General features: G+C 37.1%; 1 protein-coding gene across 12 annotated transcripts in view; it reads left to right on the top strand.

Moving 5' to 3' along the window:
• The window catches only part of TPP2 (tripeptidyl peptidase 2), a 56,454-nt gene that overhangs the window by 22,293 nt on the left and 18,606 nt on the right, over positions 1–15,555 (top strand). For 10 of the 12 annotated variants that reach the window (XR_012833090.1, XR_012833087.1, XR_012833089.1 and 7 more), the window contains exons 15-24: positions 366–442; positions 1,298–1,404; positions 2,207–2,361; positions 3,488–3,604; positions 5,115–5,215; positions 7,247–7,343; positions 7,605–7,742; positions 9,527–9,771; positions 9,977–10,055; positions 11,950–11,988. Coding sequence is in view for 2 of the 12 variants with exons in the window: in XM_075740511.1 (XP_075596626.1) it covers positions 366–442; positions 1,298–1,404; positions 2,207–2,361; positions 3,488–3,604; positions 5,115–5,215; positions 7,247–7,343; positions 7,605–7,742; positions 9,527–9,771; positions 9,977–10,055; positions 11,950–11,988 (1,155 nt within the window). In the remaining 10 variants the exon portion in view is untranslated. The remainder of the gene's footprint in view (positions 1–365; positions 443–1,297; positions 1,405–2,206; positions 2,362–3,487; positions 3,605–5,114; positions 5,216–7,246; positions 7,344–7,604; positions 7,743–9,526; positions 9,772–9,976; positions 10,056–11,949; positions 11,989–15,555) is intronic. The other 2 variants (XR_012833098.1, XM_075740551.1) reach the window with 1 other exon arrangement.

Here is a 15,555-nt window from a genome sequence, read left to right as displayed (position 1 = left end):
GATTAAAATATTTTTAATACAACAAAAAAATAGCTGGTATAAAATAATAAGACTGTTTGGCACAAATTCTGAGTTGAAACTATATTTGAGCTTTCGCTATAGGGACTATCAAATGTGGGTTGAAAGCTTGAAAACTTCTGGGGAAAGACTGAAATAAGTGTGAAAACTAATTTTTTTTTTCTTACTGAATGTTGCTGTTTTACTGTTTCTAGGGTGACAGTTGTCGAATGAAGATTTTTTTTTTTTTCTTAGTGATAACTACAGAGATTCAAAGTACTCTGCAATACTCTAGATTAAGTTTAATGTTGTCTTCTATAATTTCATTTTGACCAAAGATTTTAAGTGACTGTGTTTTATTTTGTTAGGTGTGTGGATATGATATAGCAATGCCTAATGCAGGCCCTCTCTTCAGAGTTCCCATAACTGTTGTTATACCAACAAGGTCAGTAAAACCAGACTTTATCTGCTTTTTTTAAGTTTAGTTTAGTTTTCTGTACCCGCTCTATTTGTTGTTATTTATTTCACCACCTTCTTTCTCTGGGAGTTCTTGAACTTACTACCAACATTGATAAGGGAGCAGAAATCTGAAAAGATTCTTGCAGCAGGCTGACTTACAGAGCCTTGGCTTTTTTGTAGTTTTGGTCCTGGCAGCGAGAAGGCAGTGTGTTCTGGTGGGCTTAGCCACAGTGGCAGCAGCTTCCTGGTCCATCAGGATACAGATGATTTCTGGCTTGTTGACCCAAGTATTAATCAATATGCTCATAGGTGTAGGTCATCTGGAGACTGTTGTTGTTTTTTTGGTGTTTTTTTTTTTTCACTTCTAACTGGTGGACTTTATTTGGCAGGTGAACATTGGCATAAGCTTCCATCATGGCTGTAACACACTGAATTTAGAGAGTTAGTATTGTGCCCATCATTGGTTTAAACATATGACTTCAGTGATGTTAAGGAAGGAGAGTATCCTATTAAACCTATTCAGTGGACAATGTGCCCTGAGGGGGAAAAAAAAAAAGTAACTTTCTGTAACTCATTCATGGAAATACTACTTCTTACATACCTTAGCTCACTTTAGTGGAAAGTCACTCAGCAAGGAAAAGCAGATCCACTGAAAACTAGGATTCTTTGATATTTACACTTAAGCCTAGTAACTTCAGGGAGGTGGGGAGGGTGTCTACATAATGTGGTGGAACTGATATTTTAAATCTTTTAGATATGTTGTGCTGTCGAATTCTGTACTAGTATGGGAAAAATTCACAGCTTGTCTAATTACTGTTTGTGTTTTCTTTTCAACATACAGAGTAGATGAATCATCGAGTTATGACCTGACATATACAGATGTTCATTTTAAACCTGGTCAAATCCGAAGGCATTTCATTGATGTTCCACAGGGAGCTACATGGGCTGGTAAAGAAAATTACCACATTAATTAAATAAAAAAAATCACATCTGTCAGGCATGACAAAGTTGTTTTGAAATAATTTTGAGTTCTGCCTGAATAAGAACTGAAGGATTTGACCCATGAATACGTAAAATATTTATTTGATTTTTAGTTCATAGAGGAGTGATTTTTGAGTTTCTGGTATAGTAGAATCCTGATTCTCAGTCTTCTGGAAACCAGCAAATGCAATCTGAAGTGATTACCCATAACTGGAGCAATACCCCATGTTTGTAGAAAAGTATTACTGTCTGAGGCTTGCCTAGTTTTTAAGGTGTACGGATGTAGTTTTGAAAGATGTTTTAACTGAAGAAGTGATTTTCATAATGGGCAAGTAGCTCATAATTCTGCAGGGAGGAAAAAGTAATTTTTTTTCCCGTGTCTTCCTGTGGGAGACTACTAACTACTAATCCTTTCAAGAATCTTTCATTTAGACTGATGTTACTGATAAGACTCTTAATTTGGAATTCAGCAGCAGTCTGTTCTGTACAGATTATACATCTATACTATCTGATTGATTTTCACCATTTAGTTGTCATGTTTCTCTTAACTCATAATACCTGAACTTCACTAGTTTTCCTTAATCTGAAAGGGTCTTTGTAAATAACTGATATATAAGCATTTTTCACATATGGAGCCATTTGGGGTACTGCATAATTTCCTAATTGACAAATTACTTGTGAAACTAGTGTTTTTTCTGGTGAATCTTTGCTTTCCTTCTAAAGTTCTTGGCTCTTGAAACTAAACTTGATTTTTTTTTCTTTAATCTAGAAGTGACAGTGTGTTCATGTTCAGCTGATGTGACTGCAAAGTTTGTGCTTCATGCTGTTCAGCTAGTGAAACAAAAAGCATACAGAAGTCACGAGTTCTACAAATTTTCATCCTTACCAGAAAAAGGATCGGTGACTGAAGCGTTTCCTGTCTTAGTAAGTCACCTTAGGGTGATGTGGGGGAAGAGGGAGAAAGTAATGTATCAGTGCAGTATAACATCAGTCATTCTGGATTTTTTTTTTCTCAAACCCAAGAAATCCTATGTTTGTTGCAGTAGTGAATGCATCTGGTTTTCGGTTTTGAAATTATCTGTAATAGCTTGTTAGTGTTTCTTAATTATTTGATGATGCCCTTATAATACATGTTAATCTTTTCAATTTGTTGGTACTTGTTTATACAGACCAATTTGTTTCCCTTTCAAATAGGGGCTATGACTTGTTGGATAAATGGAATTCAGCACATTTTGACTTTAGTGCTTAATGTGGTAATCTGGGATGTCTCCTTGATGTTGAAGCCAGGTGATAAGTGACTGGCTTACATTCATACTGCTTAGAGACAGCAGGCTTAGCTTGAATAATGCTAGCTCAAGAGTCAAGAGAACCAGGGAGTGAGGCAACAGTTCAGGGGTGTGAATGATAGAGTTCACTTCTCGAGTTTGTCCCCTACCTTGCTTAATTTAGTTGTATAGCTCTAAAGCCTAAGAGCGATTCTGATTTCTGTGCTATTCATTCCCTTACCCTCTGCGAAAATGTCAGGTGGGGGACCCTAAGCTAAGTTTATCCCACTGACATGTTGTGAATTTTGTCATGTTAGTTAAAAAAACAAGAAAAAACAACAACAGAAAAAAACCCCCAAACCTTCCAGGCTTCATGCCATCTGATTTAGGCAGAGAATGGGATCTCTTTTTTTCTGATACACATTTTCTAGGGCACACCTATTAAACTCATCTATGAACTTAACCTATCTGTCTAGTTTGAAGAATAGGAAAGGAGGATGTAGCATTTAAAAGCTGTACCTTTTTTCTGAGGGTATACCCCTGGCACTCTTTGTTTTGATGTGGTCATCAGTCATCCTATTTTGTTGGCACTGTCTTGTGTTTTCTGGACCAAGTGTAATGTCTGATTTAGTACTGTACAAACCTATACAACTGGAGTAAACTGGACATAACAGGGTGTTTTTTTGAGCTATACTCCAACTTCTTTCGCTTGGGATGAGGGAGGCTGGGGTGAATAGAAGGGGAAGATGAGAGCTTGAGTCTAACTTTGTGCTTTTGTTACCCAGGCTGGAAGAACCATTGAATTCTGTGTTGCTCGGTGGTGGGCAAGCCTTAGCGATGTTAGCATTAATTACACAATTTCTTTCCATGGTGTACTTTGTGCCACTCCTCAGCTAAACATGGTAAGTTTTTCAGAGTGTTTATTTTGAATTAATCTGAAGTCCTGTGGTATCTCAGAATAAAAAGCTTTTCTTCATTTTTGCCTGTATTTAGAAAGACTAGAAGTATCTTTATACATGAAATGTTCATGTTTTCTCTTAAGAACAGGTAAATAGGAGTTCAGTCCCACAGAAATGCCCATTACCATTATTCATATTTTTTTCAATCCTTTTTATTGTAAATCAATAGGGGGGGGAATAGGAAGGAAAAAATCCCCAACACCAATAGAAAGGACATACTAAAAAGCTGAAATTGTAACTATACTTACACTAGCAAGTGTTTGTATGAATAAACTTTGCTGGGACCACAGATCTAGGGCTTGAATACGTAGACTACAATTCCTAAAAGATAATACTCTGAATGCCAGTTTCAGAATAAAATGTGATTACAATTTATTTTCTGTTCAGTGTTTTATTGAGATGTGCCAGTTGGCTTGAGATTCATCGTTTAGGGCAGTTGAAGGTGCAGTGGATAGGCAGTGTTGTGATTCCTAAGGCTATATGATACTAAAGGATTGAAAAAGTTGCTAAAAACATTACTATCATAATATTTACGGTACTTTGTGTTGCTCCTGTGTTCATTGCTGTGCTGTGCAACCTGGCTTGGCTTGACTTTGCCTCCCTCAGGAGCAGGTTCTCTTTGAGAGCTGAGATGACAATACCTGCATGAAGCAGCACCATGCTAATTTATCCTGTCGTCTCCTTTTTTTTTTTTTTTTTTTCAGCTAAGAACCAGAGCAAATCATAACTGTCTTATGGGTGAATTTGGGTGTATTCAGGCTCTAACAGCTGAATAAACTGGGGAAAAAATAGTGGATGCAGTGTGCTAAGGTCTTGAACTAGTAGAGCAGGAAAAGGAGCTGGTGGTTTGCACAGCAGCTCCCCCAACCCCAGCAAGATTACATCAACTGAATAATGGAGAATTAAAAAATGAGAGAATACAGTTTTGCCCTTCCTTCTTGAGCACCTGTAACTTCCATAAAAACATTTTAGTAGTGCTGATATACTGGTGGCTTTGTCATGGGATACTGCTGGAAAAAAGGTTTTCAAATTGTTTTGCCCATCACTAGCCTGTGTATGTAATATTGTTTCTTTTTTGCAAAGTTAAACTATTCTGTAATAATAATCCTAAGCAGAAGCACCATAAAATACTTGTTTGAAGATTCTAGATGAATACTTGTATTTATTGAATTACATATTCAAAGGAAATAGTCTCAAACACACAAACAAAACCCAGCCCTGCTCGAACTATGACTTGTACACTTCTGTACAAAGTACTTAATTTAAGGGGGAGGGAATATAAATAGAACAGATAAGTTTTAAAACAGGTATGTTGTAAAACAGATAAGTTTTGTGATGCTTTCAATTAGAGTATAGATAAATACAGCTTGCGTTGTATTTTTGAGGGACATATCAGATGGTCCTCATCTGATGTTGTAAGTGCACAGAAGTGTAATTGTTACTCTTTCTTTAGCATGCTTCAGAAGGCATCGTACGATTTGATGTTCAGTCCCTGTTGAAGTATGAAGATATTGCTCCATGCATAAATCTGAAAAGCTGGGTTCAAACGCTCAGGTAGAGTTTCTGGGGAACTGTATTGGGAAAGTGGGAAAACTATTAGTATGTGGTTAAAGCAGTAACAAGCTAACAGTGAAATTTAAGATAACAACAATATTCTTGTCAAATTTTAAGTAGGTTTGGAAGCATCAATTAATAAAATTTCTCAGTATTCTTCTTTTTTAGTTCCTTTAACTTTGACAAAATTTGAGAATTATGGTGAGCTTTTCCATACAAATTATTTTCCTTAAGCTAATTTTAAAAAAAAAAGTATTCCGTTGCTTCTAAATGAGACATTTAGAGGTAAAAGGCACTTTAATATCTAAAGAAACAAATTGTAGTGTTATTTGGTGCTACTGTTGTTTTGTGGTTTTTTTTTAATCAGCTGCTTCAGATCCTGCCGAACTTTAACCTGGGAAGAGTGTCTTCTCTCTTGCTTATTGGAAGTGGTTTTTGTAGGATGGGGTGCAGAATTTTGTGTAGAAAGTTGTGTTTGTCTTCTTGTCAGTTTGACACATGCTGATTTGGAGGAAAAGCTTTGTTGGAATATTCTGAACCAGTGCAGCAATTACTAAAGTTGGTCACTTCAGGAGGAGAAAGAAATGCCATACAGTTTAAGCAGTACTTTTAAGACTTGGGCCTGACAATTTCACAATAGTCAATAATCCAAAATTTTCCATTAATTGGGCCTCTCAGTGGAGACCTTGGGCTCTTTCTAGGACTTTTGGATACTTGTATATGGAATTGAGGTTGCTAAGAGTTTGATGTTTAATGAACATGCCACCTAATGTTAAATTCAGAACTACCTGATGCGATATGCCTTAAGTGAGGAAATAAAGCAATCCCCTAATATATCTTTGCCTTATTCTTGGTTTGTAAAATGGAGATGCTGTTACCTCCTTGTAGTATTTGAGGCACTCATCTGACAGTAAATGAACTGCAGTTAAGTGAACTAATGAGAAGTATTCATGTATTTACATTAAGGTATGAATAGTGTCTCTTGAATGAAGTAATAACATGGGGGTGAGGGGGAAAGTACTGAATGGCTTCTCATTCGGTCTCTTGAGTTTCAAATGCTTGGAGGCAGGGTGAGTATTACGGAGATGTCTATCATGTGTGGTATTACTTTGTTCTGTCAGCAGTCTGTCTGGTGTCTGCCAGACTAGGAAACCTGGGTTAAATGGACCTGTGGTCTGACCCAGCACAGATATTTTACTGGGTGACTAGTCTGCACTCTTGGCAATGAAAGACCTGACAAGATCTTACAGGAAAATTTTGATCGTGTAATTAAAGGTTGTCAGAATGAATGAATGAAATGTAGGCTTAAATGATACTGGGCCACCCTAATGAATGAATTAAATGATGCCAGGCCACCCTCATTGTGCTATTTTTTTCTGAAGCTCTCATTTTCCTATATCATTGTTATTTAGCCTATATTCTTTGTTGCTTAAGGTCTAAAGTGTTTGCACTACTCTAAACAATAGCTTGTCCTAATTGTATCTGAGTTAACATGCACTACATAGGTGTATGTTAACATTCTTCTGTGTTACTACTCTGATTTCTGTAAGGCCTCTTATAAATCATCTTTTCATAAAACCTTCTGTAACAAACAATTATCAACTATTTATTCTGTCCTCTAATTATGGTGCCATTAATCTTTATGAATAAAAGTGCTGATTGTAGCATGGATACTAGAGATGTAAAGTAACCTGGTTTTGGGGGTTTTTTTTCTTATTCCTGAAGTCTGTTGATTCCCCCCCCCCCCCTTTTTAATGGCCTGTAATATTGAGCATTTAGACATTCTTGCTAAGTTCTGTTGGCTTCTTACGTTGACAGTGCCTGTGATGTCACTAAACCTTGCTTTTTAACGGACATTCATTTTAACTGAGAAGTTTGTGCTGCTTGGATAGTTACAATATTTTAAGAGATGTTATTGCATGTGCTGAATTCAGTTGTACTTCGGAATATGCTTCTGCTTAAGCAAGACAAATTTTGATAGAGGGTACATGTTTCTTAATAGTACCTTCCATTGTTTTTGTTTAACTGCAGACCAGTGAGTGCAAAAATAAAACCTTTGGGCTCCAGAGATATTTTACCAAATAATCGTCAACTGTATGAGATGATTTTGACCTATAACTTCCATCAGGTAAGGGTTATGGGTGGTTGTTTTTTGAAAAGTACTTAAGAAATACAGCATGTTTTTTAAAACCACACTTCAGTTTTCTGTTGGAAACAAGGTCGAGACTCACGCTTTAGACTCTACAGTCAGAATTCTGATTTGCTTCTCTTTAGGAGGTACTGTTGCTTGAAATGGGCTTTAGTTCAGGTATCCTTTTGAATATATGTGTAATGATTTTACTTGTTTTAATCAGTAGTGGATTAAATGTTTTTATCTTTGTTTTAATAGCCGAAGAGTGGAGAAGTGACTCCAAGCTGTCCACTTCTTTGTGAATTGTTGTACGAATCTGAATTTGATAGTCAGCTTTGGATTATTTTTGACCAGAACAAAAGACAAATGGGTTCAGGAGATGCCTATCCACACCAGGTACAGAGTAATGTATTTATTTTACCTTCTGTTTTCTGCAGAGTGTGAAAATGTTTATCCTTTTTCATGTCCCAGGCCTACTGTTAGCTCCTAACATTTCCTGATGCGTAGCTATAATGTTCTTATATCTTCACATGAAGACAGGTTGAGTGGTGGTATATTTGTATGAAAAAGAAGTGATTGACAGGTTTGTTTCTGTGAAATAGAACGTTATGAGTTTGTCTTTCTCTTCCAAGGAAGGAGAAAGAGTTACAGTGTGTTTTATTTCTACAAAAAGCTGTTAACTTGTGAGTTCTTTTGATTTTTTTGACCAGTGCTTCTCAAGAAGTAAATTCAAGTTCTTGTTGTCTTTATGTTTGGATTTTTTACAACAATGACTTTTTCTGCTTAAGGTGGAAAGGATCCATTATTTTTTCTGTAGTCTGACTTGTCTGCTGATAGATCAGAGGCTTCTGTGTCCATGAAGGCTGTCTTCTGTGCTGTTGATGTTTTCAAACAGCTTTTTAAATGCTGTAGTGTGGTTTACTTTGTTATGATCTTTCAAGGCAAGTTTTTTGCACGAGACTTGTAGATACTGTACTCTCTGTGGGAATCTCTTTCTGCTGGAACAGACCATGTGTCTGGATCTTGTGCAGAGGAGAGTTGGGGTAAAAAAAAAAAAAAGAAACATTTTCCATAGCGTTTGGCTTTGAAACCATATTTTACCAATCCAAAATCAGTTAAACTTCATCAATGTAATGTTTATTTTGATAGATTGATCATTCTGGAAGTGTACAAAAGATGAACTTTAACGCATGTCTTTTGAGTCTTATAAATGGATTTCAGAAATTGCATTATTTAAACTTCGCTTCCTTAGCCTGCATTTTAAGGTGCTAAAATCTAAAAATCACCAAAATAGTCTGTTACTTACACCTGGTGGACCACCACACTGTAAATCTCTGGTGTTGTGCATCATAGAACAATTCTAAAGCAATTCAAAATTATTTAATCCAGGAAGAAATACAAACAGGAAGCATGACTCCCTAACCCAGGAGATGGAGTCTGTGGGAGCAGGGTAGTTCTGAATTATTGTCCCTTTCTATTTAGGACTGCCTTTTGTGTTATAGCAGCAGCAGCAGCAGCAAACAGTGTGCTACTGCTCCAAGTGTCCACGTGGTGCCCTTTTAGATTGATAGAAATGAGAGAATGTTTTCAAAACTAAGACTTTGAGAGGCTGGGTTTTTTTGGTGGGGGGCAGGGTTTTGTTGGGTTTTTTAAATAAATGGAGAGTTTATCTGCATATCCTTAACTGAGTATATAAAAAGCTCATGGCAAAGAGTCTGGCAGCTCTTTAAACTGCAGCCTTGAATCTCACAGGAATACTGGGTCCCTTTGTGTGAAAGCTGGTACAGTGTTTGAGACAGTAGGTGTCCTGTGATCTACACCACAGTTACGTAGTAAATTCAAAGTGTATCAAAGCAAACCTGCTAGAGGTTTTGAACTGAAAGTTTATCAAGAATTATTATTATTTGAGCAGTTAATACAGTGTTAGAATAGGAACAAATTATGTCAGGTTATTTTGTGGTCTGGAAACTTAATTTTTTTCAATCAACCCAAAATGTGTTTTGGCTGTTACCAATTCTTGAAAGCACTGTTTTCAGGAGATTCCAAAACTTAGCAATCTAGCATATTTTAAATGGCTAGAGCTATCTGGTTCAAGAAGAACACAACAGTCTTATTTCTGGGTTTCTTTGTGAATGGTGAAGTATTAAATCTTGACATTTATGAGAACTTCTTTCTTTCAGTATTCTGTGAAACTGGAAAAAGGAGATTACACTATTCGGTTACAAATTCGTCACGAACAGAACAGTGAGCTGGATCGCATCAAAGACCTTCCGTTTATTGTTTCTCATAGGTTGTCTAGTACCTTGAGCTTAGATATTTATGAAAACCATAGCCTTGCTCTCTTAGGGAAGAAGAAATCCAACAGTTTGACATTACCACCAAAACACAGTCAGCCGTTCTTTGTTACATCTCTGCCTGATGACAAGTAAGTTAATGAAGACCTGTGTTTTCTCATCTACATCTAACCAGCTGCCTCTGTGCCTAATTAAAGTGATACTTTGATAGTGTCTACCTGTTTAGGTTTGGTAATTCCTCTTGTGTTGCTCTTTCACTGTTTGGATTCTTTATTGTAGTCCCCATGGAACATGAATGAACCTGGTTTTAATGCTGAACTTTCTTTCTTTGAATAGAATACCTAAAGGAGCAGGACCAGGATGTTATCTTGCAGGAGCTCTTACACTGTCTAAAACAGAACTTGGAAAGAAAGCTGTGAGTATTTGAAATGGATGATGGCTTCATTTTCTGAAACTTTTGAAGTGAGTCAATGGCATGCCAGGAAGTGCTGTATTTCATGGTTTTAGTACTTAAAAGAGCACTAGGCTTAGTAACATAGTGCATTTTAGAAACAGTTGTTACATTATAAAGTCAGAATAACTTCTAAGGAGTTCTATTTTTATTTTCATCTTATAATTTAAAATTTCATTTTCTGAATTTTGAATTGTAATTATTTCACTCTGAATCCTTGTATTTGTAGAAGCAACTGCTTTTTTATTGGTGTGGCAGCCTTTAAAGTGATTTTATTTAATTACCTAGCTTAGTCTAATTTTTGAATGAAAAATACGTGCATATATATTGTGTTTTCTGCATGTTGGTTCTCTAATAAACAGCTATACTCTTCCTTGCATGCATACAGTTTTCAGCAAAAATATGTGCTTTCTTAATGCCTACGTGTTGCCGTTACAAAGTAGTAGGAATTTTGCTGACTGAAATGTATAAGCAGATATTCTTACCTGCTGCACACTGATGTTGTCAACCACTAATGTAGCTGTATGCTCCAATGGAATGATGTAAAATCTTTGTATGTGATGGTAGAAAAAAGCTGTAGGGTTTTTTGCTCATAATACAGCATTCTGTAAAAACTGTTTTCTAACTTGTATGAATCTGTAGTGCAACAGTGATTATAGCAACCAGATCACTCGTGTGTGTATCTGGTGCTAAGGTATTTAGAAGATTCCCTTAGCTATTTTTAAATAGATGGCAAAGTCGAGAATAAATTTGAATCAATCCTGGGAATTGTTACTATTTAGAGGTAGTTCATGTGTGTCCATATCACAAGATGTGATAAGATGTATAAAACTAGAGTATGTTTTTATTGAAAATAAGTTTCTATGGGTAGGTGGGCACATACCTTTAGATCTTGCTGACTAGAAAAGTTTAGTTCATTCAATCCGATTTGGTTGTAGGTAGTGCTTTTGGGGCAGATTGCATGTAGCTGCAGGTTAGATAGTGTCTGTCAGGAGAATTTATGGTCAGTGATGAAAAACCAGTAACTAAGAACACTAAAATACTTAGGTTTATATTTCTTTGTGATTCCTGCAAGGTTGCAAGTATACTTTTATGAAATCCATGGTAAATCCATTAGTGTAGTATAGTTTCCCTAACTTGAATTCTGCACTTCCTTGAACTATTGGTTGTAATTGTCATCTATCTTATTTTTAAACCAGACTAAGTGGTTATATACAGTGATTTCTGGGATGGGAAGTAGGAGGTAGGTAGGTATTGCCTGTCAAATTTCATTTGATGAAGAACACTTAAGAGCTTACATGGAGGGAAATTCTAGCTGAGGTGTGTCTCATGTCATAGTCTAAGGCATTACTGTTATGGTCCTATTTCACTGAAAAAAGTATCAAATAGCATCAGATACTTTCTGCTGCCTTTAGTGAACCTCACTATGTTCCAGGAGACAAAAAAGGAGGACTAGGCAGCAAAGTTGTCTCTAGGTCAGCAAGTGGATGCAATGTAAGGGAAAATGTGTCTAATTGCTGTGTATTTATTATGAAATAGAACAATGCCACTAAACAGTCAAAATCTAAAATCTACACTTTTGAGGCTGAATTTCTGTAATTTATTAATTTAAGCTAAGTGGTTAACAACACTTGCTTGTCTTACAGGAATAACGGACTGTATACACAATAATGCATTGTTTAATTACTTTTAAAAACCTGAAAGAGCATGCTTTAAGAGCATGTTTGATCACAGATGTGACTTCTAAAAGTTTAAAAAATCTGTAGGTTGAAAGTATAAACATAATTGTACAGAGAAGGTGTCTCCATCCTATGTGGTGTGTGCATGTTTTCTTACAGTATGTTATTCTAACTCCCAGGGGCAGTCTGCAGCAAAGCGACAAGGAAAATTTAAAAAGGTACTGAATGTTAGTTTTTGAAAAAGATATACTTAAGTCTTTTTGCATATGACTTAAAGAATTTGTCTACCAGTATTGGTTTTTAATTTGTCTCCTTCATCTGCCTCCTTAGTCCTGAGTTATTTACTCTAGCACCTTAAGTATGTCTACTGGTAGAATGACAAAACACTACTGTACTACAAAGCTGAGAGGCATGTGAGCATCTGGATACTTCTGCAATAAGCCCTGTAAAAATGCATGTGGTGATTAGTGGTCTGTAACTTTTCTTTTTATGAAGTACTCGGCAATCTTCAGTGTTTGTGGTCAAGATTTTCTGTGGCAAGTGTTTCTGCCTATTCTATTCTGTCTGCAAATTGAGAAAATACAAACCTAACATTCTGATGTAGAATTGAATATCTAACTGTATACCAAGTTACTGAATTGACAGATGGCTTAATTACAGTCTTAAAAAACATTCTGTAGCAAGCAGTTTTTTATTAGGAGGGATGGACTTGATTGAAAAATCTCTCAGTTCATGATTCTACCCAAATTGAATATAACTTATTATAGGCTAGAGTTTGTACAGTGATGTAGCAGGTAGTAGAACTTACTGAAAGAATTTTGGAGAGTGTATAAGACATTTTGGGTAGGGAGTGAGTGACTTTTAACATAGCAGTGTTTAATATTGTGCTTTCCTGTATTTTTACCTTAGGTAACACAGTATTCTGCCAGCAGTCAGAGGTTGAAACAGTCATTATAAAAAAAAAACCCCAAAAATATTTTAATAGGCTACCTTTATAAGGCTACTGTTTTTTTTCTTGTTTTGTTCTTAAGTTGTAAGGCTATTTACATTCTTTTGTTTTCCAAGGTACTGTGTTCTGGAGTGACATGCAAAATAGCCAGGATTCTTGTATAGAAATAAGACATAAGAATCATGAATAACACCATTTGTTGCAGTAACCTATTGTTTCGATAACAGTGAACTGGTAACTGAGCCTGCTAACTTACTCTGGTGTTAGTGTAATAACTGCATGGGAACGTGATTAGGCTTTACAAGAAGGATTTTAATGCACATTGCTGCAATTTTCTTTTCATACTGCATCTGAAAATTATGCAGATCATATTTAGAAAGATGATTTAAAATCCCATGTGAAATGCAGCTTCCTGATGAATAGAGTATAAAATCTTCACTAAATGAATGTCTAACAAGGGAGCTAAACTCTAATCATAATTTAATTTGCAAAACAAAACCTATTTAACAGATCCAAGAGATTGCATGTTCTGTTTTTTCTTTTGTTTTTAGAACAGAGATTTGTGTTGAGATCTGAGCAGTATACCCACCCAAGCCAAAATAAAAACTGTTCTTCTTGATACTTCCACTTACAAGAGGCATCAGTGTACTAGCAGCAAATAGATAAAACACAATGTATTTCAGAGCACTGATCCATAAGAGCTCCATTAGTTAATACATTTTTCTGGGAATGCAACTGTGATGCCTTCCTAGTTTACAAGTTTTGAATATTTACCCTGCCCTGTCCTAAGTTTACATGCTGTTAAGATGTTTTCCAGCATGGAAAGCATGTTTATATTTTGTGACCCAGTCAGTCAAAAAGGTATGTGCACATTTTTCATATTTTTCACAGACAAGTCCAGGTTCTCTTGTAGGATTAGGAGTGTTAATTTACAAGTCCTGTTTTTATTTTACGTGTGTGTGACTGGTGACTACTCTGTGGAAAGCTTTCTTCTTTTTTTTTTTTTTAAATTTTTTATTTTTTTTTTTAATTTTATTTTAGTTGAGGAGGGAGGGAATTTGTTAGATTGCACCTATGTGCATGACACTGCCAGAAATCCAGGGTGGGCATTTCTGGTTGTTTGAAAGTACTTTTGTTTTCACAGAATGGCTGAGGCTGGAAGGGACCTCTGAGGGTCATCTGTTCTAACCTCCCTGCTGGAGCAGGGCCTCCTGGAGCTAGTTTCCCAGGACCATGCCCAAACAGCTTTTGAGTATCTCCGAGGGTGCGAGACTATACAACCTGTCTGGGCAACCTGTACCCAGTGTTCAGTCACTCCCACTGTGATGAAGTATTTCTTGATGTCCAGAGGGAACCTCCTGTGTTTCTGTTTGTGGCCATTGCCTCTTGTCCTGTCACTGTGCACCACTGAAAAGAGTCTGGATTTCTCTTTACACCCTCCCTATATGTATTTACACAAATTGATGAGATTCCTCCTCCCCTTCCACCCCCCAAATGCCTTCTCTTATCTAGGCTGAACAGTCCCAGCTTTCTTAACCTTTCCTCATAGGAGACATGCTCCAGTCCATCATCTTCGTGGACCTTCACTGGACTCTCTCCAGTATGTCCATGTCTCTCTCGTAGTGGGGAGCCCAGAACTGGACACAGTACTCCAGGTGTGACCTCACCAGTGCAGAGTAGAGAAGGATCACCTTCCTTGTCCTGCTGGTAGTATGTCTAATGCAGCCCAGGACACAGTTAACCCTCTTTGCCGCAAGGGCACGTTTCTGGCTTACATTCAAGCTGGTTTCCACCAGGAACCCCAGGTCCTTTCCTGCCAAGCTGCTTTCCAGCTGGGTGGCCCCAAGCATGTACCGGTGCCTGGGTTTATTCTTCTCCAGGTGCAAGACTTAGCAGTTCTCCTTGTTGAACTTCATGAGGTTCCTGACAGCCCATTTCTGCAGGCTGTTAAGGTCCCTCTGGATGGCACCTTGTGTCAGCCATTCCTCCCAGTCTGGTGGCATCTTCAAACTTGCTGAGAGTGCACTCTGCCCCATCATCCAGATCACTAATGAAGACATTGAACAAGATCGGATCCAGTATTGATCCCTGGAGTACACTGCTAGTTGTTGGCCTCCAGCTGTGTGCTTCTGATGAGCCCCTCTGGGCAACTGGATAAAAAAGTCAATGGGTTCTTTCCACAGAATAAGCAGGTGTCTTTGTTTTACTAGACACATACAACAGAATCATATGCCTAATCCATAATTTTCTACTCGTAGAGCTACTCTGGGGAACTTAACTTTATCTAAAAAAAACCCAAACCTGAAACAAAACCCAGAACAACCCTTGGGTATGGGTTTTTACTTAATGTCTTCCTGTCTTCAGTGTGTCTGGACTTAAGGAAAAAAAAAATCCTTTCTGACTACTGAACCTGTGATATATATGAAGTTCAGAATTCAGTGATGATTTTTGTTGGAATTGATCCCCATGGATGTAGAGACTGTCCTACTGCCGTGACTTGGGAAGCTGATGTACCCTTAGAAGTGCGCTTGGTCTCTAATGGAGAGGCACGTGCTAAACAACCGTGTGAAAACCAAATTGGTTCTATGCACCTTTCTTCTTTCCCAGCCTAACTTTTGTAATGCAGTTACAATCTGACTTATTTTTCTTTCCCTTGTCTCCAAGTTTTGTCCTGGCCACAGAATGAAAACAGATTGTTGACTTTTGCTGGTCTGTAAGAAGCATTTTTTTGTTCTTTTACATAATGCAGCTTTGAACAGCGATATGTAACAACTAGCTAAGGGATAGAAAATTTCTACATCTTTCTCCCTACTCTGCCATTCTTTCCTCCAGTTTG

Source organism: Balearica regulorum, chromosome 1 (genome assembly GCF_011004875.1).
Source record: "Balearica regulorum gibbericeps isolate bBalReg1 chromosome 1, bBalReg1.pri, whole genome shotgun sequence".
Classification (NCBI taxonomy): domain Eukaryota; kingdom Metazoa; phylum Chordata; class Aves; order Gruiformes; family Gruidae; genus Balearica; species Balearica regulorum.
This window is presented reverse-complemented; position numbering and strand designations above follow the sequence as displayed.